This window comes from Crinia signifera, chromosome 5, assembly GCF_055691185.1.
Source record: "Crinia signifera chromosome 5, ASM5569118v1, whole genome shotgun sequence".
NCBI lineage: Eukaryota > Metazoa > Chordata > Amphibia > Anura > Myobatrachidae > Crinia > Crinia signifera.
Window position 1 is genome coordinate 165138932 of NC_139221.1, and position 26763 is coordinate 165165694.

General features: G+C 43.9%; 1 protein-coding gene across 1 annotated transcript in view; it reads left to right on the top strand.

Moving 5' to 3' along the window:
- ITGA9 (integrin subunit alpha 9) overlaps positions 1-26763 on the top strand; it is a 445717-nt gene that overhangs the window by 326696 nt on the left and 92258 nt on the right. The window contains exons 19-20 of the mRNA XM_083186309.1: positions 21328-21414; positions 26250-26329. Of these exons, the coding sequence (XP_083042435.1) occupies positions 21328-21414; positions 26250-26329 (167 nt within the window). The remainder of the gene's footprint in view (positions 1-21327; positions 21415-26249; positions 26330-26763) is intronic.

Genomic DNA, 26763 nt, shown 5'->3' on the forward strand with positions numbered 1-26763 from the left:
GGGGCACCCCCACCCCGACTTGCCTGGGGCGCTCTGGTGCCTTGCACCGGCCCTGGGTGCTCATCTGGGGTAAGCGGCAGCCGGAGCCCTGAATTCGGAGCCCTGAGAAACCAGCAGCACTGGCTGTCCATGATGTCCATACAAGTTAAGTGCACAGATAACACCTTTTCAAACTGCCTCTCAGCTAGCCTGACTGACGGCACCAATCAGCACCCACCAAATCCATCCCCCGCACTGCAACGAATACCAGAGGATGGTATGAAACCTAAGCTCTGGAACAACAATTTACATAAATACCCAATTCTGTTATTCTCTCCCCAGTTAGGTGCCTTCTGCACAAGTCTGACAGCTTTTTCAATATTTATTAAGTTTATTATTATTCCTGTCACTTGATGACACGCCCATTTTACACATGGCCACTCCCCTTTGCCAGTGGCCACACCCCCTGAGTAACGATTTTAGCCCATAAGATGTTGGAGGGTATGTCTTTAGTGTAAATGTCTATTTGCAAGTCCATACCACTGGATCAGGCATGGTTGAGAATAATTGCTAGATGAGCCCATGTTCGGAATTGCATGCAACTTTCTTTCAGGCTCATTGCGGCCATGTTTCCATTCAATGCACAGTATTTTGTTTTAAAACCGGAAACAGAACTGCTTATTATAAACACTAAGTATAAATCTAACAATAACTACATACAACTATTGTATTTATCAAAAACAAAATGAAACCCAAGGGTTTAGATCTGGAGAGATTGAGCTGTATTCTAATTTAATTAACACCCTACAATGTATACATGAGCTGTGTGTTTGTACAATGCATTCCATGTCCATTAATAACCACTTTTCATAATGATCTGGATTTAGATCTGTATTTGTATATACATACAGATGTATTGCATTGCGTTGTCCAAATATGAATCATTATGTCTGAAATCCCAGTAGATTATATACTGTACAGCACATAGACACACTTGTATAATTTATTGAGAGATAGTCATTTGTTTGCAAAGAAAAAAAAACGTTTTGGCATGTGCCACTGACAGGGTCGAGAGCACATAAGATATGTACAGCCTGACACACACTTCCTGTCCCCCACACGACTAGTGTAAAATCAACATATGTGTTATGGCATAGGAAGAGCACGGCTGTAAATGAGTCTGGGTGTAGTCAGTCTGTCTAGAGGGGGAAAGAAGGGATGTATTATTTTAGGAGCAGGGTCAGTCTGGTTTGGTTGGAATAGGCATTTGTTTTGTACAATGGTCGAAATGCTCTACAAACTTTCTGAAATAACAGTTTTTTCCATGCACTTTTTATAACGAGATTACATTTGACGTTTTCTTGGTCTAATTATGTGATGTTATTGCATAATGGTAAGCTTGCATCTTTTATGTCAATGAATATGAGATGCTCCCAGTCCATAAATAGCCTAGTAATGTACAGTATCTAGTAATATGTCAAAATCTGCAGCTTAAAAGTGGGAGTGTGTAGCAAGTATCACTAAGGCTAGTGAAAACAGGGTGTGTACAGTATGTTATATTGCTAATGAGATCATGGAATATGACAGGAAAAGTCTGCTGCGTGCCAGAGAAAACGTAATTTGTGTAAATTGCTTTCTTCCAGCACTGTAGGGGAGTTCCTAACTAGCTATGGTTATAGTAAAATGTGGAATGTTGTAGTCAATGTAGTATATTGGACCTACAGTAAATCATCACTTGCAGTTTGAGAAATGGTTTTGCAAATATATGGTGTACATTTTGACAAATAAATATATTGAAACTAGTAAAAAAAAGCCAGTCAAATTGACGGCTTCTGCAACGTACTTTCAGTTTCAGCTGTGGAAGAATTTACTTTCACTTTGAGCTGTGACAGTTTTTATCCCACAAGCTCTTTACCCCACCCCCAGTCCCTATCTGCTTCTACCTTACCTTCTTCATGTTCAGCTCCTGTTCATCCAGGATTCCCTCAGTTTTTAAGTGGGCGTGGAAACAACAACCTATAGCCAATCGGATCTTCAGATTGCCTGAAGTAGCACAAGATAAGTGAGGTAATCTTGTAGGAGGTCATGACTTGCTCACTCCAGTCAATAATGTGAATGAAGTCAGGACTGCATGTGCCAGGGGCCGTGTCATGAGGAGAAGAAACAAGAAGGCAAGCGAGAAGCCATAGAAAATAAAAAGCAGAGGTTGCAGTTTCCTGAAAAGCACAGAAGAGTCATTCATGGCTACTGTCAAACTGGTTTATATAAACATATACAAAATCAAGTTCATATCGCTTACATGTTTATTTATCTAATACAAAGTGTTGGGATATATATAAGAAGTTAATACCCTCACTGCTCTGCTCTTTGAGCGTTCCTATATTTCAATGTACACTAGGTTATGAGTTATTTCTTATAATACATGAGAGTAAACAGCCATCACACAGCCGCAGGCAAATGTGTGTGTGTTGTCCTTGATTACTATGGAACTGTAGAGCAAGTAACCCATGAAACATTGCTGGTTAAGCAAGGCAGTGCTGTATTGTATACACAATAGACCATATTGGAACAATGTCAATTGACTTGGAATATAACAGCAATTCTGGTTAAGGGGTAAATTAATTTAATATTGCACTTTTATGACAGACCAAGGAGCCCAATATTTATATTCATCATAATGACCTCTAATATTCATTTCTACACATTTTTTTTAAATTTATGTAACAAATGTGAGCAACTCTGGCATTTTTAGAAGATATTTTTCACATCTCTCACAGAGATGTTGGCACTCAAAGGGTTAAGTAACCCGCGAGGAAGGATTGCAGCAGAAATCTCCGATACCTGCTGCAATCCCTCCCAAGACAGTAGTCTGTTGTGATTTTGCTTTGTGTGTGTGTAGTTTGAATAGTAACATCATATGTCAGTATTGTTCATTGCTATAACCATGTATCCATAGTGATACAGTACCCACAGACACACATATATAGACTTTAGAAACAACAAGAAAAAAAATTGAGGGCACAAATAAAAAGTAATATTCAAAATCCACTATCCACATAAATAGCTGAATAGAGTATACAGTATAATCAATTAAAGAGCGCTTCTATGGGTTGAGTCCATTTAATGGACAAAACTATGTGCACTGCAGGCGGGGCTGATGTAACACAGAACAAAAATAACTCACCCAAATGTAACTTTCTCTGAACAGGTTACATCTATTTATTCCCTGGCAAGCTTAATTACAAGTGCCCCTGCAATTTGTATTTATACCTTTTATTAAAAAATTTTTGCCCATTTCCACTAACTGGAGGTTGGGTGTCACTACCTGATACACACTTTCTTAACCTTTATCAGAACCACTCTGGGGTGCTGGGAAAACTTTGAATACAGGCAACTGCAATGCGATATTTCATGGATCTGAGGGGGGATGTTCAGCAGACTTTGCTGAGCATGGGAAAGTGTGTAGCAAGCCGAAGAGCCACTCCACCTAGTTAACCAAACAAGAGGAACGCATCTACTAAAATGCATTGCCTTTAAAATTTTGTGTATAAATATGATCAAAAGTGCACTGGTTTTAGAACGACTTAATAAAAGTGACACAACCATTGTGTTATTTTGATTTGACATTCATGCAGTATTCACAATTTTTTTTAATCATGGCACCCTGGCACTTAAGAAAGTTCATTTGTATTGTATGATCTGTACACATTAATGGAAATAACTTATATTGGCTCTCCCAGTATACACTCATCCAGTACCAGATTAAGCCTTCGGGGGGGGGCCGGGGCACTTTAGACAGGGGGGCCCCCTTGCACTTGTCATTACTGGCCGCAAACTGCATGGGGGAATATTACACTGTCAAAACACAGAGTAAAGGCAGTATAAACTTGGTCAATGGGTAACTTCAGGGGATATATATATATATATATATATATATATATATATATATACAGTGGGTTATGTCCGGCAACTCCTCTGCTGACAGGTGCAGCTAATTTACTTGCCCGGGTGCCCGTGCTGAGGGCGACAGGTCACCAAAATGTACAAACAGAGAGAAAACACGTCACTCCGGGTCTGGTGTGAAACAGCAAAAAAGTTTACTGCGTAACTATAGATTGTAAGCTTGCAGCAGGGCCCTCCTACCTCCAAGTCTGTATGTTGTTACCCAGTTTGTTTTATCACTGTCTACTATTGTAAAGCGCAACGGAATCTGCTGCGCTATATAAGAACCTGTAAATAAATAAATAAAATAAATAAATGTCTACGCCGTTTCGGGCCTGTCCTGAAGACGAGCCCAGCCCGAAACGGCGTAGACATTACGCAGTAAACTTTTTTGCTGTTTCACACCAGACCCGGAGTGACGTGTTTTCTCTCTGTTTATATATATATATATATATATATATATAAACAACAACGCTGAAGGAATAGGCGGCACTCCGAGGTTTTTTCAAAAGTAATTTGTATTAGATTCTGACACCAACGTTTCGGGGCATGCGCCCCTTTGTCAAGGTGATAAAACAGTGAATATACATACATACCACATAAAAAGCCTGTGTTTGTCCCTCTGCACCTTACTCTGTAGGAGACCTCACAGTCCCAGTGCTGCCTCTGATTAAAAACCCTCCCATGACTAGGCTGCTGCTGCTGTTATCCATGGGACGGAGAAGCATGTAATGAGCTCCACCAATCAGAGCTCAGCACAAACGTCTCAGCCTCTGCCCTCTGGTGCAAAGTGTCATGGGACTTAGTCAACTCCCAGTAATGCACTGCACACTTGGCTCCCAATGCTCAGCACCATTAATCATTGTCACATTGGCAGATAGGTGAAGCTGCAGCACTACCCCACTCCCATGCACAAAAAAAAAAATTATTATTTTTTTTTTTTAAATACATGCCAACCACAGGGGGGCCCTAGCTAGAGGGGGGCCCAGGGGCACTGACCCCTTGTGCCCCCATTATAATCCGGCCCTGCACTCATCCATAATGATGCAAGGATGCCGGAATTCTCTGGCAGTTTTATAACAGTGTAATTCTGCACAGCAGCTGACTATTACAAGGATTACAGCTTCTCAGTAAAGGGGAACAGTGTTGCTGCAGCTGTAAATTCCACCACGGTCCTGTACAGCAACCCAAAGTTGGGCACACACTGACCAATATGCCATCCAGTTGGCATAGAATTCCCCCTTATCACTGAGTGTGTGTTGCTTGCTACAATGCTAGGTTTTATGTGATGCATATCAAACAGGGGCGTAACTAGATATCAGTAGGCCCCATAGCAAATGTTTGTAAGGGCCCCCCATTTACCAACTGATGGTGATAAATTTATATAAAACATATTCCTTAGACAGTAAAGATGGGCCCCCCTCAGCGCTTGGCCCCATAGCAGTGGCACCCATTGCACCTATGTTAGTTACGCCCCTTTATATTAAACATAGTGACATCAATAGTGACAGCATCCTGCATTAACATCGTTCCAGTATATACGGGTAATCTGGGCTGAAGGGGATTCGTTCCAATGTTTTACCAAATCCCAGTCACCCTAGTGTGGACATAGCTTAAGTGAAAGGGGAATTATATTTTTTAGGAGACAATTTTAATAGAGGTTTTAGTTGATTACAAGCAAATGTTCAGAAAAATAAGGTTCTCTGCCCATTCTCAATCTTTTAGGTAAATTCCCATTATATGCATTGATCACTGACATTTCTGATGACTGGTGTTATGTTTAGTTGCCTTAGAATGAAATTGTGCAGTACTTGGTTTTTACATACTGTACACACCCCCATCACAAATCATGTGTCCTGGATCTTGAGTACTTTTTCCTGGACTAGTGAGTTGTCTTCCCATAAACTAAAGTAAATTGTCTGGCATGCCAGGATCACCGCAGCTTTGCTGGGGGCAGATTTGCTTTACTCTCATATGGATATTCCCCTCAAGGGATACTTAGCTACAAAGCAAAACAATTTCTACAAAAGTACATTTTTTATGAGGAAGAAGCACAAAACAGCAGCATTACTATGATATCATATAGATTCCCCCAGAGACCATATACTTACGAAATAAATTCCATGTGTTAATGCAGTGCAGAAGGCCAGATCCTGCTCTTTATTACGACATTGCTGCGTTTGTCCATTCCCTGTAGTGAGAAATTCACTTAACTCCACCGTTGCTGGAATGATGAATATGTTTCTTAATTACAGAGGGCTGTTCTTTGTTCTGTAAAGGTTTAACAGCTATACACACACATATAATATATTATAATCCTGCACAGTCTGTCCCATCTCAGACTTGTGCAGCAGCACATATTCTACCTCCAGTGGCTCTGACTGCATCATTCACTTGGACACACCAGGTTGGAGGACCACTTTGTGCAGGGAAGGGATAAGCATACAGGAGGGATACAATACATTAGGAACATGGCTGCAGGAGTTTGCATACAGTCACCGTTAACACTTGTGAGTTCAGTCTGCATTCCAGTTCACCCCAAAGGTATTTGGTTGGGTTGACATCAGGGTCCTATGCAGGCAAGTCTAGTTCTTCCACACAGAATTCAACAAACTTATTTTGATAGAACTTTCTACATGTACATGGAGACAATGTCATGGCGAAATATAAAAGGGCCTTCCCGAAATGGTTACCACAAGCCTTGAAGCACGTGGGGCCTAATTCAGCATGGATCGCTAATCAGAGACTTTGCAGTGGACTGAGAGCCGTAAGCCACCGCCCAGATAGAAGGAAAAGCTGCCCCTTGCAAAATTGAAAATGCATCACAAATAGGGATGTATTCACAGATCTCTTTGCAAAAAAAAAAACAATCATCGACCTGTTTTTTACCATCTGCACCGGTCTAGGGCGTACAATAATCTGCCCAGGAATTTGGCTTAAAGTGGCTGATGTCAGAGGTCCACCCAAAAACCCCTTGGCCTGCCTGCGTTCTCACACACACACAGAGAAGACCATATTTCTGCCCATAAACGCTAGCTACCTGTAACTCAAACAGCGGTAAACCTGCGGACATTTATGCGTACAGATTTTTTTTTTGCTATTTCGTCCTGTGCATGCGCTATGAGAATGCTGCACATGTGCAGTCACTGAATAATAGTTCAATGTTTAAATTATGTGATTAGCGATCCATGCTGAATTACAGTTGTGCTCATAAGTTTACATACCCTTTCTGGCCATTTGTCAGAGAATAGCAGCACATTGGAATAGTCAGACAGGGTAAAGGAGGGTGCAGGGACTCAGGGTAAGGGGCAGGGTCATGGCAAGGGATAGGAGGCAGAAGACTCAGTGGAAGGATATAGTGACAGACAGGAGAGTACAGATGTGGACAGAGAGTCTGGGTTCTCAGTCACAGAGGAGGGGGTTTACAGTGCTCTCACAGAAGAGCTTCATACTGCAACAGTGCAGATTTGCCTAGCATGCATAGTGTAGCCATGAAGTGTTGGAATGCGACTGACAGTCAGATGCAGACAGAGCAAGCTGAGCAGTGCAAAAAATACTCCTATCACCCAGGCCAATGAAGTATGTGTCCCCTGCCCAGTGGCACCTGACTCCATTGTCTCTGGGAGTTCCGCCCCCGATTAATACTGTAAGAATAAGTGGCATGTGCTCTGACTTGATGCATTTTTTGTGTATTATTTTATATTTTGGTACTATTTCACTAAATACTTGTGCCTGATTAGAGTGACCTGTGTAAAAGTGCTGTATATCGTTAATATAGTTAATGATCTATTTGGAACCATAATGACAGCATGCATATAAAACTAATGTCAGTAACATTATTTATAATATATGAATTTTAATAGGAAATTTGCAGTATCCTCTAGCTCTATGGACCACAAGGATGTAATACATGATCTGATTGCACAGCTGCGAATTCGCACACAACCAGTGTTCAGTTAAGACACTGGCCTGCTACAGTGGCATATCTCCTTTTCTGGACCAATATGTCCAAATCCCATCATAGCGGGTTTACTATCTGTTGATTTTTACACTGGGCACCAGTAATCGCAGGCTCAGAGTAGCCAGAGACTTACTCGGTGGCTGCAATAAATACAGGCCTATCCGGCCTGTTGCTGGCATAACACAGCCTCCCATAATACTCTTCTGCACACCTGCATTTTCCCTGACACCCTCAGTGTTATTTCTTAGCACACCCACTTAACAGCTGGTTTCCACCCCCGGACGCCTACTTCCTGTCAATCACCTTGTTAATGGTGTGCAAATAGAAATAGCAGGATTTCAGTGCAGCACGGCCTCGCACTTGCGTGTTGCGAACCATATGCATGCGCAGTGTATTGATAACCAGCCGCCGTGAGAATTCACAGCTGTGCGATCAGGTCTGAATTGGGCCCTAAATGTAGTCGTTATTGGGAAAGACCTCAAATTTTATCGAATTAGATATATTTAAAGAAACTATGTTTAGTTTGTCAAAACCGACCTATTTTTTTTTTTTTTTTTTTTGCAGCTTTAAATTTCGGTCACATGATAATTAATCAAATGCACACCCATGCTGATTACTTTAAATGGAGAGTGTACTGTATAATCTCCAGTACGGACCATGTGACATATATTTGGATAGTGTATCCTTTGTCTTTATCAGTCAGTTACAGGAAAGAACATAAATGACTTAATCACCCTGGCCTTGGTAATTATTACCTAAATAATAGCTCTTGATATGCCAGATGAGAGAATAGGAGGCTTTCACTAGGTTATCTCCTTCCTCCCAGGAGGCTGTCCCTTCCTTTTCATGCTGAAGATGAGATGAAAGGCAGTGTAAATCATGCACATCCTCATAGACAAATTAAACAATTGAGATGTTGAACTACTGCCTTTCATTAAGGATTTGCCCATTCCTTGCTTGAGGCTGACCAAAACAGTTGGGCGGTGTACAGCTGCTGTCATTAGTGTCTATGCTTACAGCACCTGTAGTGGGTAAGACCATAATAGTAGTAAGAAACTAAGCCGTCATTGGTGCATGTCGTTGCCAACCATTATCTTTGTGTTAGAAACTATAAAACTAAAAAATTGCATTGGAAACCTGCAGTAATAGGATTTTTCTTGGTGAGTGGGGCTCTGACTTTACACCATAGTTTTAAACATAAGAGGTGCTACAATGCTGAGACTTGTAGTACCATGCATAAAAAATTCATGGGCACGTTCTAAGTACTAAGAATACTAATAATGAAAATAATTTGAGTTCCACCTCTACCACAGCCCTGAACAGTAATTCCAACAGAAAAGCCTGTCCCAGCAGCTTATTCTTCCTATGTGATGTCATACTGTACCATCACCGCCGTTAAAGCGAAGAAGGGCAACTAAGTGGAACAGGCTCTGTGCATGCTGAAGACAAGTGAGAGGGGGCTGGAGGGACACAGAGGTGGGGAAGCTTCTGGAGGGAACAGGGCGTGGAGCTGCTGAGGGACATGGACAGAGAGCTGCTGGAGTGACAGAGACAGATGTGTATAAGCAGCACAACTGTGGACATTATGTGTATAAAGGGCAATACTGTGTTACTTAATATGAATCAAGGGCACTACATGCGGTGTAATGTGTATAGGATTGTGCTACTGTACATCATAATTTCAATTAGAGTTACTATTGTGTGACCCCACCCCTACTTTGTGGAACCATTAGCCCTTTATGGGAGGTAGGGCACAAATTCCCCGGCACTGGTCAAGTCTCTGCCTAATATATGGAGGTGCATACAATCATCTTGAATGATTGTATGCACATTTTGTGTACCAATCTCACGTCTCATGGTCTTATGTTCTGCACATAATATTTATCGAACTGTATGTGTGGTCAAATGCTGTTTTGTGCGCATTTGATTCTTCTAAATGTTAGATTCCTGAATATTTCTGCTCAGTTCCTGGTCACTCCTCTTCCACCCACTGTGCACAGATCTCTTCGATAATCTGGTGTGTTTTTTTACAGCATTTGATGCAATCGCATTCATTTATGCGATCCCGCCCAATTTTATTTATCACAAGGGGCATTCGATAAATCGCATGATTGTATGCACAATTGTACACCCAAAAAAAGCATTTTTGAGGCTATTTATCAAAAGGTGAGCTTTAATGGCAATCGAACCCGATATAGCATTGAGTGAAATCGCACAATTGTATAAAACATTGGGTGGGATGTAATATGTTGCAAGTCCAGAGGTCGTGTGGTATGCCGACAATTACAAGACATGGTTTAGCAGGGATCCCACAAGGCTGCTGGACTCATAACACATTACAACCATCCATTATATAAATTTATTGAGGGCTTACCTACAATAGCGCATATTCGACCACGTAGACAGCAATGATGGGACCTACAGTATTCTGATTAAAATCACCTAATGTCAGATGGGAGAGTGCTAAAAGCGTACATTATATACATTATATACTATAGACTAAAGGGGGGCTCTTGTCTGCAAAACCTTATTTTAACCCCTTCGGTGGCAATCCCGAGAATTTTCCGGGCTGTGCCTCAGTGCCCAGTCTGGCAAGCCTTAAAAATTCTCGGGATTGCCACTGTTTAGAGCCAGGCAGTGCTGCTGAGTTCATTCGCTGAATTCAGGCAGCTTCAGCGCTGCCTGGCTCCCTCCCCTCGGCCGTGCCTCCTCCTCCCTCCTCCACCCCCAGCTTTTCTATTGAACTCCACAGCGTCGGCTTATGATAAGCCGGCTGCCGGGGGAAGGGACGGGGCGCAGGGCCGGGCAGCGGCTGATTAACAGTTCAGCGGCGCTGCACGGACCTGGGGAGACAGTGTGTGTTTTTAACATAAAAAACTCGCCCAGTGGGGAGCTCTCCCTAAAAATACCCCCACAACTGAAGGGGTTAAACTTTGCCATGCAGAGACTTGTAGTGCCATGTAGGAAGAAAAAGCCGGTGCACACTCTAAGCACTAACAATGCTAGGGGTGTATTCAATTAAGTCTGTTTTATCAGCTAGCCCCAAAATTTAACTTTAGTATTCAATTGTGGCCATTTTCAGGCGTTTTTTTAGGCATGTTTTACAGAAGCAGTTTAACTTTAAAGTCAAAACTGCATTGCCGGAACAGAACTAAAGGTCCATACACACTGGGCGATTATGCCCAGTGTGTATGGTGCACGATGATGATGAATGGCTGGTACATACACACTGAGCGTTTTTCACCCCTGCCCAGCCATTTTCCCTAGGTGTGGATGACTTTCCATAGCAGAATGCTATGGAAAGCCATCCAATCTGGCGCTCATCTGACGGCCGGTAGCGATGATGCAGGAGCGCCCTGCAGCGCTCACTCTTCATTGCTGCCCCATACACTCTGGACGTCTTTCATGCTGAAACCTCTCAGACAAGAAAACTGAGCGGCTTTCACATGAAAGTTGCCCAGTGTGTATGGGGCTTAAAAAACAGTCAAAAATTGCAGCAATTTTAAATGTGCCAGATTTTTAGGCAGTTGGAAAGTTTTAAACTTTAATTCCGGGCCAAAAATTTGTCACAGAATTGAATACCTCCATAATAGTCAAAATATTTTTGATTTTAGATTATGCTTGTCTTAAAATCTGACTGTACCAAACTCTAAAATGATATTATATCATTTTATATTATATATAAAATGATATATCATGGGTCTGTCATGACGGGTATGGGTCATAGGGTCGACAGCACTAAGGTCAACATGCATTGGGTCGAGCACTGAATGTCGACATGAGCCAATGTTGACACATGGGAAGGTTGACATGGGCTTAAGTCGACATGACATTAGGTTGACACAATCATTAAGTTGACGTGGTCTAGGTCGACAGTCAAAAGGTTGACATGGGGTTTTTCACTTTTTTTACCCCGAATTTCGACACCATCGACATGGAAACCATATCGCTACATCGCATCCCCTCGCATGGCTTGCTGTGCTTGATATGCTTCAGACACAGGGCCTCACTATGCTTGGCACACTATTGTATTCCCCCACCGTGCTCTAGTGGAAGATAGGGCATGAAATACCACCTGCCAACACATGTTGGCTAAAAAATAAATAAAAAAACCCATGTCGACCTTACCCATGTCGACCTAATGCTCCGGTCTACCTAATGACATGTTGACCTAAGCCCATGTCGACCTTGGCTCATGTCAACCTTCAGTGGTCAACCCAATGCATGTCGACCTTAGTGCTGCCTACCTAACAACCGTATACTGTCATAACAGATATGAAGAAGTTGTGATACAGTATTAACTGTAGTATTGACATTAGGTGAGTTGTCTTTAGTCTAAATAGTTACATTCAGAGAGACGAAAGGGTTAGAAATGTGGAACATAACATACAGTCTGTTGCCATTTTCTTGACATTTTATATAAAAAGGAATAAGAAAACTGCATGCGTTTTGTACTGTGTTTGCCCAGAGCGGCTTACAGGCTGTTTAAAGTTTCCAGTAATATAAACTGGACATTCTTGTGTTTGAATCTTCTATTTATTTTTTGCACTTGAACAATATATCATTCATTCAAGTGACAAACAATATATGGGGAGCTCATCAGCGGGTGTGTACCCCAAATATGTTTGCAGACAAATCAGGTGGCCCTAAAGCACAGCCTACTGTATGCTGACATATCTTGCATACATGCAGTCAGGTCCATAAATATTGGGACATCGACACAAGTCTAATTTTTTGGGCTCTATACACCACCACTTTTTTGTGGGGGCTCTATACACCACCGCTGCGGAGGGTATCGCCAGCAAAAGCTGGCGATACCCAGTATAAGCCTATGGGCTTCTCTCCGCAGCACTGTGTGAGGGATCCATCACGGATCTCTCCCGACCTAACCCCACGGGCAGCCTGTCACTCTGTGCATGCAGACCCAGACCCAGAAGTCCAGGGATGGCGCCGCCTCGTAAGGGACAGCTCTTATCGCAAGAGCTATTCCTTGCGTTACTAATCGCATATGTTAGAGCATACAGTATGGTATTAGTAAGAATGCGGTAGCTGGTGGAGACGGGTGGCAGATGTAAGAACATCCTGCTCCATGTCTCAAAAGTTCTCTATATTGTATGCTACATGACCCTTGGGTTTTACATGTGACACCCACAAATGTTTGTATACACCATACTTGCGTACCCTCTCAGAAGCTGGGGGAGTCTCCTGATTTTCAGGGTAGTCCCCCTGGAAAAGTAGGAGGCTCTGCCTCATTGTATGTAACTCACCAGCAATTGTGGGAGCTGTGGAAAAGGGGCATGGCTAAGTGAGTGGAGTGCATCATTTAGCTCTATCTCCACAGACCTAGAGATCTCAGGGGGTTTCCCTATGTTGGGGGTGGGGCCTAATGATGAGACCATTCGGCCTTGCTCCCTGAAGTGCCCTGCAGTGTCTCTTCTCTGAACCAATATAGATAATAGTAGTATTTATTCCATAGAGCAGTGGTTCCCAAACTTTTTTGAATCACGGCACCCTAGAGTATCAGAGTATTTTTAAGGGCCACCCCCTAGGCCAAAAGTTTGTTACCAAGAATAAAAAATAATAATAATAATAATAATAATACTTAAATTAAATAAATTGTTCTTAAATGGTGAGGAACGTGATTCACTTCTGTTTATCCACATATTTTATAATTGAAAGCCACAAGCACTGATTTTGTCTGTTACATTGACCATAAACAATTTGAATTGGTTCTGGACCACCAACCTGAGGCACTCCTGCAAGTGCTCCGAGGCACCCCAGGGAGCCTAGGTGTACAGTTTGCAGAGGCATAGGGAGGGCGGAGCCACCGGAGCTTATGCTCCGGGCGCCGATTGGTCGAATGGAGCTGGCCCGCCCCCCCTCCGCAAATGATCATCCCTGCACAAGTAGTTAGTTCAGGTACAATAACGGGCGCCTGCCTCCATCCTGCTCTTCTCGCCCGGTCCCTGCCGCCAAGCGTCACTGGCAGGCTGACAATCTTCTGGCTTCTCTAAATTGCTGCTGCTGCTCGGTCCAGCTTCCGGGCAGCGCAGCGTAGCAGCACATGAGATTCCTCCCAGAGTCACCTGACTCACTCCCTCCTCCCTGGCTACAGCAGTGTCATCAGCCTTCCCAAGCGCTGGCTGTAGCCTGGAGGAGGAGAAGGTATTCTGCTGCCCCCGTGCCGCCCTGTAATTCAAAGGTGGATTTTTATTTTACTTTTTTTCATACAGCTAATTAATGTTAGTAATAAACATAGTAATAAACTTGGGGTTTGGGGGATTCGTGGGGCCCGGGGGAGGGAGGGAGAGAGAGAGTGAATCTCTATGGCTTCTGCTGCCCTGCTGTGCTGTAAATATCTTTATTCTTTATCTGTATATATATTTATTTACAGCTGTCAGCATCTTATATAGCACAGCAGACTCTGTCAGTGTCTTATATAGTGCAGCAGATTCCGTTACAGGTTGTTATATAGCGCAGCAGATTCCGTTACAGTGTCTTATATAGCGCAGCAAATTCCGTTACAGTGTCTTATATAGTGCAGCAGATTCCGTTACAGTCAGAGCCGCCGAGAGGCAGGGGGGGCGGGTACATTTTACCTGGGCCCGGGCCTGCCAGGGGGGCCCGGGTCCAGACACACACTTTAAAAAAAAATATTTGTTGGGGCTGCGGGAGGACTAGTGTCCGCCCGCCCGACCACCCGCCCATGTGTCCGGCCACCCTCTTGACATCTGCGGCTGCCCCTGCCTTCCCCTTCCCCTGCATATAGTGCAGAGTCGTGAGAGACAGACGCTAGAAGTCATAGTTCACCTCTAGCGTCTGACAGGAAGCACAGCTCTGCACTTCCTGGTAACGCTGCCGGGCTGTGCTCCCTGTCAGACGCTGGAAGTGAAAAATGACTTCTAGCGTCTGATCAGCAGAAGCAGGGGAGAGTGACAGCCAGGGCTCTGCACTGCGGGGCTGGCCCCGCCCACCACACACTCTGAGCAGCAGCAGCAGCCCGGCTCCGTGTGTCAGGGACAAGCCCTGCTCCTGCCTCTTCCTGCTCCTATGTCTGCCTTTAGCTGCCTGCTCCACTACAATGTTGAGTCCCTGCACCACAGGAGGGAGAACACAGCCAGGTGAGAGCTGTATCTCCTGGGGCAGTGGGGGCTGCAGAAAATGTGTATGTATGTGGGGTGGGGGTGGGGGTGGGAGGAGTTGGCTGGGTGTAATTTAAAACAGAGGTTTTAATGGCTTTAATATGATTTTTTTTTGGGGGGGGGGGATGTGTATAATGTAATACTGTATGATGGTGTTTGTGTGTGTAATGTAACAGCAGTGTGTGTGTACTGGCTGTAAGATGGCATGCTGTGTATAATTTTATATAATGGTGTGTGTGTGTGTAATGTAACAGCAGTGTGTGTGTGTGTGTGTGTGTGTGTGTGTGTGTGTGTGTGTGTACTGGTTGTAATATGGAGTACTGTGTATAATTTAATATTATGTGTGTTATGTGGCAGTGTGTGTATGGGGGAGCTGTGCGTAATGCAGGGCTCGACAAACCCCGGGGCCAGGTCGCCATGGGGACCAGAACCTGCGGGTGACCAGATTTGCCAGGTATCAGATCACACTGGGCAGAGTGGTGGTTTCTGCCAATGCAACAGCCGGGCAGAGTGGGGGACAATCCCCCTGGCTCCGGCTGTGTCAGATCAAGTCCGCAGTGTGGAGATGGCTTGCGAGTCGCAGCTCGCACTTCGGGAGCCAAGCAGTAGCAACAGTGGTGGCTCCTGATTGGCTGTCAGTAGGGTGGCCAATCCCGGGATCGGGATCGGCGGGATCCCGGGATTTGGCCCCAAAATGTCCGGGATTTCAATCCCGGGATTGGAGTATCCAATCCCGGGATTTCGGGATTAGACTGCGCACGCGCAGTCTAATGCCGAGCAGCTTCTGAGCACCCGCTCAGAAGCTGCCCGGCTGTTCCCAACCCCGGCGTGCGGCCTGCGCAGCGTGACCTCTGACTGTCACGCTGCGCAGGCCACAGCAGCCTATCACAGGTGACTGCTTCCGGCCGCACTGACCTCCCCGCAGCGTCCGCAGCGCTATGTGCCCCACTGCAGCCCGCCTATGTAAGGTAATCTGCGGGGCTGCAGCAGGCACCCCCCGCAGCGCTGCTCTGTCCGACCGCCCGCCCCCCATGTCCATGCCCGCCCACCCCCCATGTCCATGCCCGCCCGCCCATGTCCACCCCCCCCCCCCCCCCCGCCATGTTGATTATACGGGTGGACAGGGCATGTTTTTCTTTTAGGGATGCCAATCCCGGGATCCCGAGAATCCCGGGATTGAGCATTTTTCAATCCCGAAATCCGGGATTGAAAAAATGCCCCGGGATTGGCATCCCTAGCTGTCAGACCACAAGCTCCAATTGGCCCTAAAGCCACCTTGAGTTTTGAAATAGCCACGCCGTGGACCTGATCTGATACAGCCAGAGCCAGGTGGATTGTCCCCCACAGCGTTTGTCATTACCGCGCATTGTAGCGGTGGGGAGGGAGAGAGAGGGAAGAGGAGGAGGGGTAATCCCTTATGGCAAATAGCATGTTACCCCTGGCAAAGAGTATGCAACCCCTGGCAAAGAGTATGTTACCCCTGGCATCAAGCAAGTGGTATAATATGTAATGGGTGTGTAGCATGTATAATAGGCATTGCAGTTCCCACATTTTCATCCTGGCTCCTACATTTTTAAACATTTGCCAAGCACTGGTGTAATGTAATAGCATGTATGTACTGGGTGTAATGTGGGGGAATGTGTGTAATGTAATATAGTGGTGTGTACTGACTGCAATGTGTGTATGCATACTTATATATGTATAGGCAGCAAGAGAGGCAGAAGTTTTCTTTCACATGTTTAGTGCAGTGTTACAGGAAGCAACATCCGTAACTGAATCAGGCCCAAAGTGTTCCAGAGTTTTCTTCTGCCACTGCAGGAAAACCCCATAGTGGCCATAGGTGCGCCCATAGGTGAAGTTAGACACGCCCTCTGGGCAGAGCATGACACACCCTCTCAGTGACACATTGCGTTCTTTTAGCAGCTCAAATCTCCCTGAAATTAGTTTTCAAAAGTAGGCAAGTATGATTAACCCCGTGGCAACAAGCTAGAACCACTGGCAATGGAAAATAACCCCCCTTGGCAACGAGCATTTACCCTGGCAAAATATAACCCCTTGGCAACATCCAATAACCCCTGGCAATGCATATTAACCCCTTGGCAACAAACAAGAACCCCTGGCAACAGACATTAACCCCCCCTTGGCAACGAGCAAGAACCCTTGGCAACAGACATTAACTCCTCTTGACAACAAGCAATAACCCCTGGCAATGCATATTAACCCCTTAGTAACCGACATTAGCCACCTTGGCAACGGACATTAACCCCCTTGGCAACGGACATTAACCCCCTTGGCAACAAGAAGGTAATTTATAATTTATTAGAAGCCTTACTGTGGGGGGCAACGTGGTGTGGCATAGTCAGTGTGTATCGATTTTTGTGTGACATCCCATTTTTTGGGGACGGTCCTGCGGGAATTAAACACTGAATGCGTCTACTAAGGCGGGGAGGCTGAGGGCATGACCAGCAGTTCACACAGCACTGGCCATGCCCTCACAGCGACAAAACGGCGCCCAAAATTTTTTGGCGTGTGCCTGCGGCACGCACATATATTCCTTTGTCCGCTGCCAAAGTTGGGAGATATGCACCTTTTTCTGTAGCTTGCCACTCCAGGGGGGGCCCCGTGACGCTGTTGTACCGGGGCCCAGGATTTCTCTTGGCAGCCCTGGTTACAGTGTCTTATATAGCGCAGCAGATTCCGTTACAGCGTCTTATATAGCGCAGCAGATTCCGTTACAGTGCCTTATATAGCGCAGCAGATTCCGTTACAGCGTCTTATATACCGCAGCAGATTTCGTTACAGTGTCTTATATAGCGCAGCAGATTCTGTTACAGTGTCTTATATAGCGCAGCAGATTCCGTTACAGCATCTTATATAGCGCAGCAGATTCCGTTACAGTGCCTTATATAGCTCAGCAGATTCCGTTACAGGTTGTTGTATAGTGTCTTATTTTTTAAGTTTTATATTTCCAAATGCCAACACATGTTAGCCACGCCCCCAATTCATTACGGGGGGGGGGGGCGCAAAATATGCCCTTGCTCCGGGCACCATGGCACCTAGCTACACCGCTGACAGTTTGGGAACCACTGCCATAGAGGGAAGTGGGCAGAATATGGAAATATACACAGGAAATAAATCTGGAGTTCAGTTCAGTCCAGAGGAGGGGGGGGGGGGGCTTAATGGCAGTAATTTGGCTCCACTCTGTCTTTCTCCATCCTGCATGTATATATGGGTATTACACCCATCACCTGCAGGATGCAACCCACTAAGAGGGTCAGTTGTGCTGTAATAGCAAAAAGAAACAATAATGTTTATTGTACTTGAAAAAAAAAATTTCATTGACTTAAAGTTGGACAGCGAGCGGGTCATGGAATTTATCACAAAGCACAGACTGCATACTCCATATTGACTGGAAAACACCATGCAGCAACTTAAATTGGACAGTGTTACAATGTATCAATGAGTCAGGGCCCAGCAATTGTGTTTTGAACAAAATGTAATAGGAACAATTCCTAAGTACCTCTCCCGTCTGATACCAAGAATGTTTCCCTCTGTACCCATATAATAAACACAGTCCTTGCTTACTTTGTGCTCAGTATAGTACATGTACTGTATCTGGAACAAAGTATTGGTATTATAGATGCAGTGATGTTTTCTGATGAATTAAAAAAAATCTTTTAAAATGAAATTATTTAATTATGTTAAGTAGGTCAAATGACACTAATAAGAACTGGCTTCATTTGATTAGTTAATTATGAATACTGGTATAATTAGATTGCTTCCAACAACCAAGATCAATCGATCTTATATCACTGATATCAACTATATTCTGTTCTGGAAATGTTAGAATTGCTTGCGCGCAGTGGGAACAAGGCCTATTATTTCTTCTACTTGTACAAGTTATATGGGAAGATGTATTATTAGGGTTTAGCTGTTTTTTTCCCTCACGCTCTAACATGAACTGAAACAGCCTGAATGTGACATTACTGGGACGATGCAACATGATAGGCTCTAGGGACCTGCATTTTAGGAGAAAAATATTGTGGTTAATTAAAGAGGATGACCCCAACAGTGACAGTAAGCGGCACTTTGAAGTGACAATTTAACTTTTTTCTCACAATTCCCTGCTGGGCCCCACATCCTAGAAATGGTAATTGTAAGTATTTGCACAGAGACAGGGCTGTTTAGACAGCCACAGGGGTATAGCATTCTGCAGCATGGATTTGGTAGCGATATGCTCCTCGTCTTGCATATAGATCTGACAGAGGATAACACTAACAACCCTGTAGGAGCCTGCATTGTTATGCATATAGTGTGTACACACTAGACAATAAACATAAAGATTTTATGAATGATATTGTTATCAAATCATCTAATGTGTACCCAGCTTTACCCCAGGTACCTAGGCACCAAGGAGATGCATTTTAGTGACTTAAGCAGTATTAGAACTTGTGGGTGGTGAGCCCAGGTGCAAAAATACAGTATAATTTAAGATTGAAATGACAGTGGGTGACAGGGAGAGGCAGGAGGAGGCAGAGTGTGACGGAAAAAACAGTGATTGACAATAAGAGGGTGACAGGGACAGCAGTGGGCCCCTTAGTCCTCAGTGGCCCCAGTTCACTGCATCTGCTGCGCCAATGGTTCTGTCTCTGGACTGAAGTTTAGTTTCATGATGTAATGTTTACCAAAGCCAGATTTACCCACAATATATTAGCCCAAGGCTACATGTGGGCATTATACACAGGCTCAGCAATAGTGATCAGAATAATACAAATAAGGTATTTATTAGATAAAATATACTTTTTGTATTTTTCATATACTTTATAAGGTGAAAACTCTGACTTATACTTGAGTTTGACAGAAAGGCTCTGCCTCACCTCACTGCATGTCACTATGCGGTGCACAAGGGTCCCTGGGTCCAGGGGGGCCCGTACTGCACACATGTACAACCCATATACTTATGCCTCCGGGCAGCTTTATTTTTACACAGCAATTTAGATTTCAGTTGTAACCAGTGGCGGCTCTTACCTCTACGGAGGGGAGGGGCTGCCACGATGCTGGGCCCCCCTCAGCTGCTGCTGCTGGTCCCGACCCCCATTGTGGGACTGGCACATGAGCAGTAACTTATTTGATACCGCGCAGTTCCTGGCCCACAGCCTCTATGGTCTGCTTCGGGAGTAGACATAGAAGTGTATTCATGGCCATGCACACATAGGGATGTGTGCTAAGCGATCTGTGCTAACCTTTCTTCAGCACATGCAGGCAATCTATCTAGATCTTGTATATGTATATGTATGTATATGTGTATATATATGTGTGTGTGTGTATGTATGTATATATATATATATATATATGTATATTGTTATCGTTTTTTTTTGTTTTGTTTTTTTTCTTCCCTTTCCTCTCTTTGTTGTTTTTTTTTTTTTTGATTCACACCTTTATAATTAAAAATGTTAAATAAGAGTAAATATGTTTGTAAAGATTTGGACAATTTTGAGGAACATGTCTAAAAACATATAGTATAGGGTTAAGACTGGTGTCTTTCCGCAATTTTAGCTTTAAAAGAAAAAAATAGAAAAAATGTTGGATTTAGGAACTTAAAGCGCGATCCTCTTGTTCTAGATTTTGAATAGTCACAGTGTACTTTGTAATATTTGGAAAGACATTGTCCCTTTATTGTTTGTATTACTTGAAACTCTTGTATTGTAAACTATATGTCAAAAGTTGAATAAAATGTATTAAATATAGATCTTGACTGCATGTACTAAAGATCTGAAGGGGTGGTGGCAACACTCATGACTCAGCATCGCCATCGCTATAGGACATACACACGGAGCGATCAGTGCTTAATTTCTAAGCATTCTCGACAGACTGCTTAGAAATCAGCCCAAAATCACCCCGTGTGTATGCCGCCTAACTCTCTCTGCACATTTCTGCCCCACCTACAGTGCAACATGGTTTTGGTTAGTTGTTTGCTTTTTTCTTTTACTTTACTCACAAAAAGAAAGCAGGCCCAATGTATAAAGAACACTTGGCCGTATGGATGGGCCCGATAAAGCCGAAGGCTCCATCTGTCCTATTTGCCAGCACACATTTTTGGTGCAAAATTGTTCTTCAATCTGTCAACGGTGGTCAGATGGCTAAATCATCCTGTGTATGGACAGCTTTTGTTTTATGAATGCATTTATTTGACTAACAGAAGTAATATTTTTCATGTCTCTTATCAAAAGCAGGAAAAATAGTATTGCTTAAAATTGTAGCATTATTGGTTTATTGAATAAATCATTTTATTTTCCTCTATAGGAAGAGCAGGGCATTTCCTGTGAATTACTGGAAGATGACTATCTCAAGTGTAGTGTGAGCTTCCCATTCATGAGGTCCAGGTCTAAGGTAAGGTGCCTAATATCAGACTCTAGGAGAGAGAAAGACATTGCAGTTAGTAATGTTATGAGTCAATTTCCAGAAGTCCAGATGGTAGTAGATATGTTACTGGGATAACATTTGTGTGGAGATATTTGTCTCAATAGTCATTCATGCCTAACACTTTGTATAAATGGACTTTATGTCATATGGAGGTATGCGTCACACAGTGTTCATGTAAAATTTATTGAGTGGCTAATTATCACGATCCTCAGGTGTTTTCATGCAAGATAGTTATTCTACAGATAATGCTCCATTAGGATGTGTAAATCCTAAAGAACACTGGGTTTAGGCCCAAGGCCTGTGGTCACAAATGACTACTGCATGATCGGCATAATGAAGAGTGGGCAGACTTACTCAGTCCCACAGACGGGCAACACGCACATTACATAGCATGTGCTACAGAAGCAGAAGGACTGTCTGTACGCCATTACTATCTGCTGCAAAGCCTGAAATGTCTTCAGAGAACACAGGAATTGGACAGTAAATTATTGGAGATTGGTCATGTGGTCTGATTAATCATGTTTCCAGTTGCACCAAGCAAATGGTAGGGTAATGATATGGATAGAACAGCACCAATGCATGGTGACTCTTAATGCTGGTGGAGGAAATGTAGTGGTATGGGCCATGGTTTTATGGGAGTGTCTGGGCCATTTAATTCCTGTGGACAGTTAGTGGAATTCATTTCTAAAAAATTCAAGCTGTATTAAAGGCAAAAGTTAGCTCAACAATGTAGATAATCCAGCAAGAGACATTTACTTGTTTAATACGTATCTTACATTTAGGGGTACTGCTCGTTTCAAAGCAAATCATAGATACTGTACTGTATTTTCTCCATCCCATACATCTGAAGCTGCAGTGTGGAAATATACACTAGAGAAATGATAGCTAGATTTGAAAAAAAGCCAAATGTTTGCTTACTTTGATTTATTTTTTATCCGCATTATGGGATAGATTTATCAAAGCTTTGAAAGCAATAAAGTAACAACCAATCAGCTTGTTTAGGTTTACAGGTTGGATTTGAAACATGACATTTAGGAGCTGAGATGCTGATACTTATCTATCTCCACTTATACACATGGTGAGATATTCACTATTTTTCTATTTGATTTTGCTTATAGAAGCAAAATCAAATAGAAAATCGAATGGGCATCAAATGTTTTTTTTTTTACATTCGATGCAGATTCGATCCCAATGCGCACTTCCATGTACAGATGTAGCAGGATTCATCTTTGCAGGGGATGGCGATGGCGACGCCAGCTGCCATCCCCTGCCCCGCGCCATCTGTATGCCGGAAGGTGCCGCACGCGCACGAGGTGCGCGCGCATCCCCTTCCGACGGTGCTGCCCTCGGTCGCCCGGTGCCCACACCGGGCGACCGCACCCCCCCGCAGTGCCCTCGGGTCCCCCCCAGCCCCCTCGAGCGGGAGGCGGACGGTATTGCGTCCGCCTCGCCGCCCGGATACTGAGACGCGCGTGCGTGGGGGACGCACGCGCGTCTCAGTCAGTTGGAGCGCCGTGTTGCTGGCGGATCGCCAGCAGCATGCTGCTGGCGATTCGCCAGCAACAGTAAGGCCGGCTACATCTGTAGTGTAAGTTGAAAAGAAAAATAGTCTTGGCAGCCAAGACAATATAGTGGAAATACAATAGTAGATGGTGTAAATCTAATGTGTTCACTGCAGCATTCCATTCCATGTCCATCTCCTGCCTGAAGACAGTGCAAATCGAATGCACATCGAATGGAAAAATCTAATAGAAAATAGGGTACTTGTGTAGTTTCACGGTGCCAGCATGGCGCCTTGCTACTTCCGGGTTCTACGCTCGCCACAAACTATGTTAAAAAAAAGTAACTTAACTCCATGCCAACATGGATAGTTCATACCTCCACTATCCATGTTGGCATAGAGTTGATTTTAAATAGCGTGGGCGAGCGAAGCGAGCCCCGCAAGGGGACTCAGACGCACGGCGCCATACTGTACCGAGAATAGTGGAAATCGAGTAAAAAAAACTTCAGAGCAGGTCGAATAATCCATATCTAATAGAAATTGAATCAAAAAACGGAATCGAACTGTGTGTACGCACCTTTAGCTAGATGTCCGCCTAAAGTCATCTATGTTGCTTTTTTTATAAATTTTATTCCAAATAATCTTTTTGGTTAAATTCATTTAAATCTCACTTTCGTACATTTCTTTGCTGGTAGATTTACATTACAAATAATTATTAGCATATTGTCATTCTGATAGTGGCTTAATTTATGATGTGCTTTAGTATACTTATTCTTAATTACTAGTGTTCTAACACATGTTTGGAGCCCCCTTTCTATTTACAGTGGTACAATTAATTAAAACACATGGAAACTCATGGTGTTCCTTTGTAATTTGCCTATGTGGGAGGATACAGCAGCTGTAGAATTCATTATTGTTATTTTTTTTAAGTTTCTTAAAGGGTTCATAAAAAGGTCCACAAATAAGCTATATTTATTTCTTGTTTTTGTACTTGCGTCAGATGAAGATTTTCTAATAACGTTTTCTATATATTGTTCTGGTATAAATGATAGACAGTGTCAGTAGGTCAACAACTAATGGTCCAAAGTGATCAGGTCGACACCAGAAAAGGGTCACCATGCACTAGGTCAATATTGACACACGATTGACACAAGCAAAAGGTCGACATGGAAATTATTGATACGTGAAAAGGTCATTTTTGTGTGTTGTCCTTTTTCATGTCGTCCTCTTCCATTTTTACATATTGCTTGTGTCGAACTTTTGACCATGTCTACCTAAGGTGCAGATGGAGCGCAGGTCCTTCAGCTGGGGGCTGGCAATTCCATCGGCAGCATCGCCAGGGGGGCGCGTGCATGAGATGCTCGCGCACCCCGATGCGACAGAGCTCCCGCTGCCCCGACCGCCCTAACCCTGCCAGTCTCTCTGAAGCGGAGACAGGCAGGGTCCCACCGCCCAGCTGCCGAGAGACTGGGATGTGCGTGCGAGACACACGCGCGTCCCAGTCTGATGGAGCCATTCTCCGCCGGCTCTCGCCAGCGAGGACGTTCTAGCGAGAGCCGAGCAAGCATGAAAGGGGCTCCATCTGTATGTGAACCTCTTTTCATGTGTCGACCTATGTCCTGTTGACCAATAGTGGTCAACCTATTGACTGTCAACCTTATTAGAGTTGACCCCATAACCCATACCCAAATTGTATACCAATACTGTATACTGTATGTGCACTTTATTCTATTTTCTTTACTACAATCGCAGAGGTTTGCTGCATTAGTGTCAGTTCTTCATTGCACCACTGTTTCAGTGACCGCTATAGTCATTTAGGGGGTTATTCTAGTCCATTCTTTCTGACAAAATCCTTCTTAGATGGACAAAACCATGTGCACTGCGGGTGGGGCAGATGTAACTTGTGCAGAGAGAATCAGATTTGGGTGGGGTTTTTCTTCAAAGTGAGATCTATATTGAAGTGTAAAATCATGCAGTCAGTATTTACCCTGCACAGAAACAAAATAACTCACCCAAATCTAATTATCTCTGCACATGTTACATCTGCCCCCCTGCAGTGCACATGGTTTTGTCCATCTAAGAAGGATTTTGTCAGAAAGAATGAACTAGAATAAACCCCTTAGTAACATTTACTGTAGAACTGTTGAATCCTATTGACCGCATGACATTACAGCAACCAACAGAATCAACCGCCTATGACACTCATTTAACAGGAAGTTTGAAACCAGTGATACAGTAGTTATATTTTCAGTAGCTGTTCTTATAGCAAACTGGGGTAATGACCATATAGAAGAATAGTAGAAAAGAGCAGATATTCAGTACAACATAGAAAACAATGTATTTTATTTAAAACATGGGGCTAATTCAGACTTCATTGCAAAGCACATTTTTTCTCAAATGGGCAAAACCATGTTGCACTGCAGATGGGGCAAATGTAACACGTGCAGAGAGTTCGATTTGGGTGAGGTGGGCCTGATTCAGACCTGCTCGCTGGGCTGCATGTGTTTGGAGTTCAGAGAGCAGGATAACTCCGCCCTGGCAAATGTACGACCCACCCCCATCCTGCCTGCCAAGCCCATATACAGGGCTGCAAATGGATGTGTATATGTACACATCTGTTCACTTGTGGCTGCTTACCATCAAAGGATTTCTCCTCCTCTGCCCTGTGCTCGCAGCCAGAGTCACTTGAGAGGATCCTATATAAATAATATAGTTTATCTGTTAGGTTACGGATTACAGACAACACAGGCAGATTTTATGCTGCAGTGTAGTGTGCTCTGTGTCTTGCTTGTGGCCTGTATATTAAACCTGCCTGTAACGGCAAATATATGCATTGCATTGACTAATTACTATAAAGCCCAGAAGCGGTAATACGTCAACATTCCTAATTCATTTAAAGAATGTAAACACACGTGTGTTTTTTCCCCTCATAAAAATGAAAGCGGAATGTAACAGCAAGGATTTCTCGGGCTGCTTTAATGGCAATAATATGTAACACATCCCCTGCCTCTAAATGAAACCATAAAATGTCTGGAGCCATTCGTAAGTTTTTAGGAAGCTATGTTGCTTTTTCCCTAGGAAGTTTGCTTGCCTCTCTATGCTGATGAAGATTGGGAAAATACTTTATATGCATAGGTGTGTCATGTTTTAAATATGATTTTTTGTGATTGAAAATAACTCCTTATTGCGTTCAGCTGTATATCCTGCAAATTTGTTTAAGAAAACATAATTATGACTATTCACATCTGTAAAGATCTGAAAATAATCTTTAGGTCTCCATGTATTCTCTATCTCACCACAGTATGAATTCAGTGTGATTTTTGATACCAGCCACCTGTCCGGGGATGATGATGTTCTCCAGTTCTTGGTCACTGCACAAAGGTATGTACATATATAATCACTATGGCCCTTATTCTGATCGGTGCGGCCCGATCAGAATATGCGGCCGCAACCGTGCAGGCGAATCCCCGCCTTCCATACGGATCGCCACCTACCGTCCGTATGCGGATATGTGGCGATCCGCATGAAATTGGACGGGGATACGCCTCCTCCGTCTTGGGAGCTGCCCCTGCATTCGATGGTCGTCGAACATCGAATGCAGGGCCGCACGCTCCACCAGGTCCCGCAACACAAGACCACACGGACACTTGTCCGTGTGAAATCATGTATGGGGGCGGGCAGCTGACATCCGGCGATGTCAGATGCCCGCCCCGTACCCACGCGTCACGGCCTCATTACCATGCATACGCCCCGCGTTTGCATGGGAACGCCCATGAAACGGGGGGCGTATGCATAGGGTAATGAGGCTAAGTAGC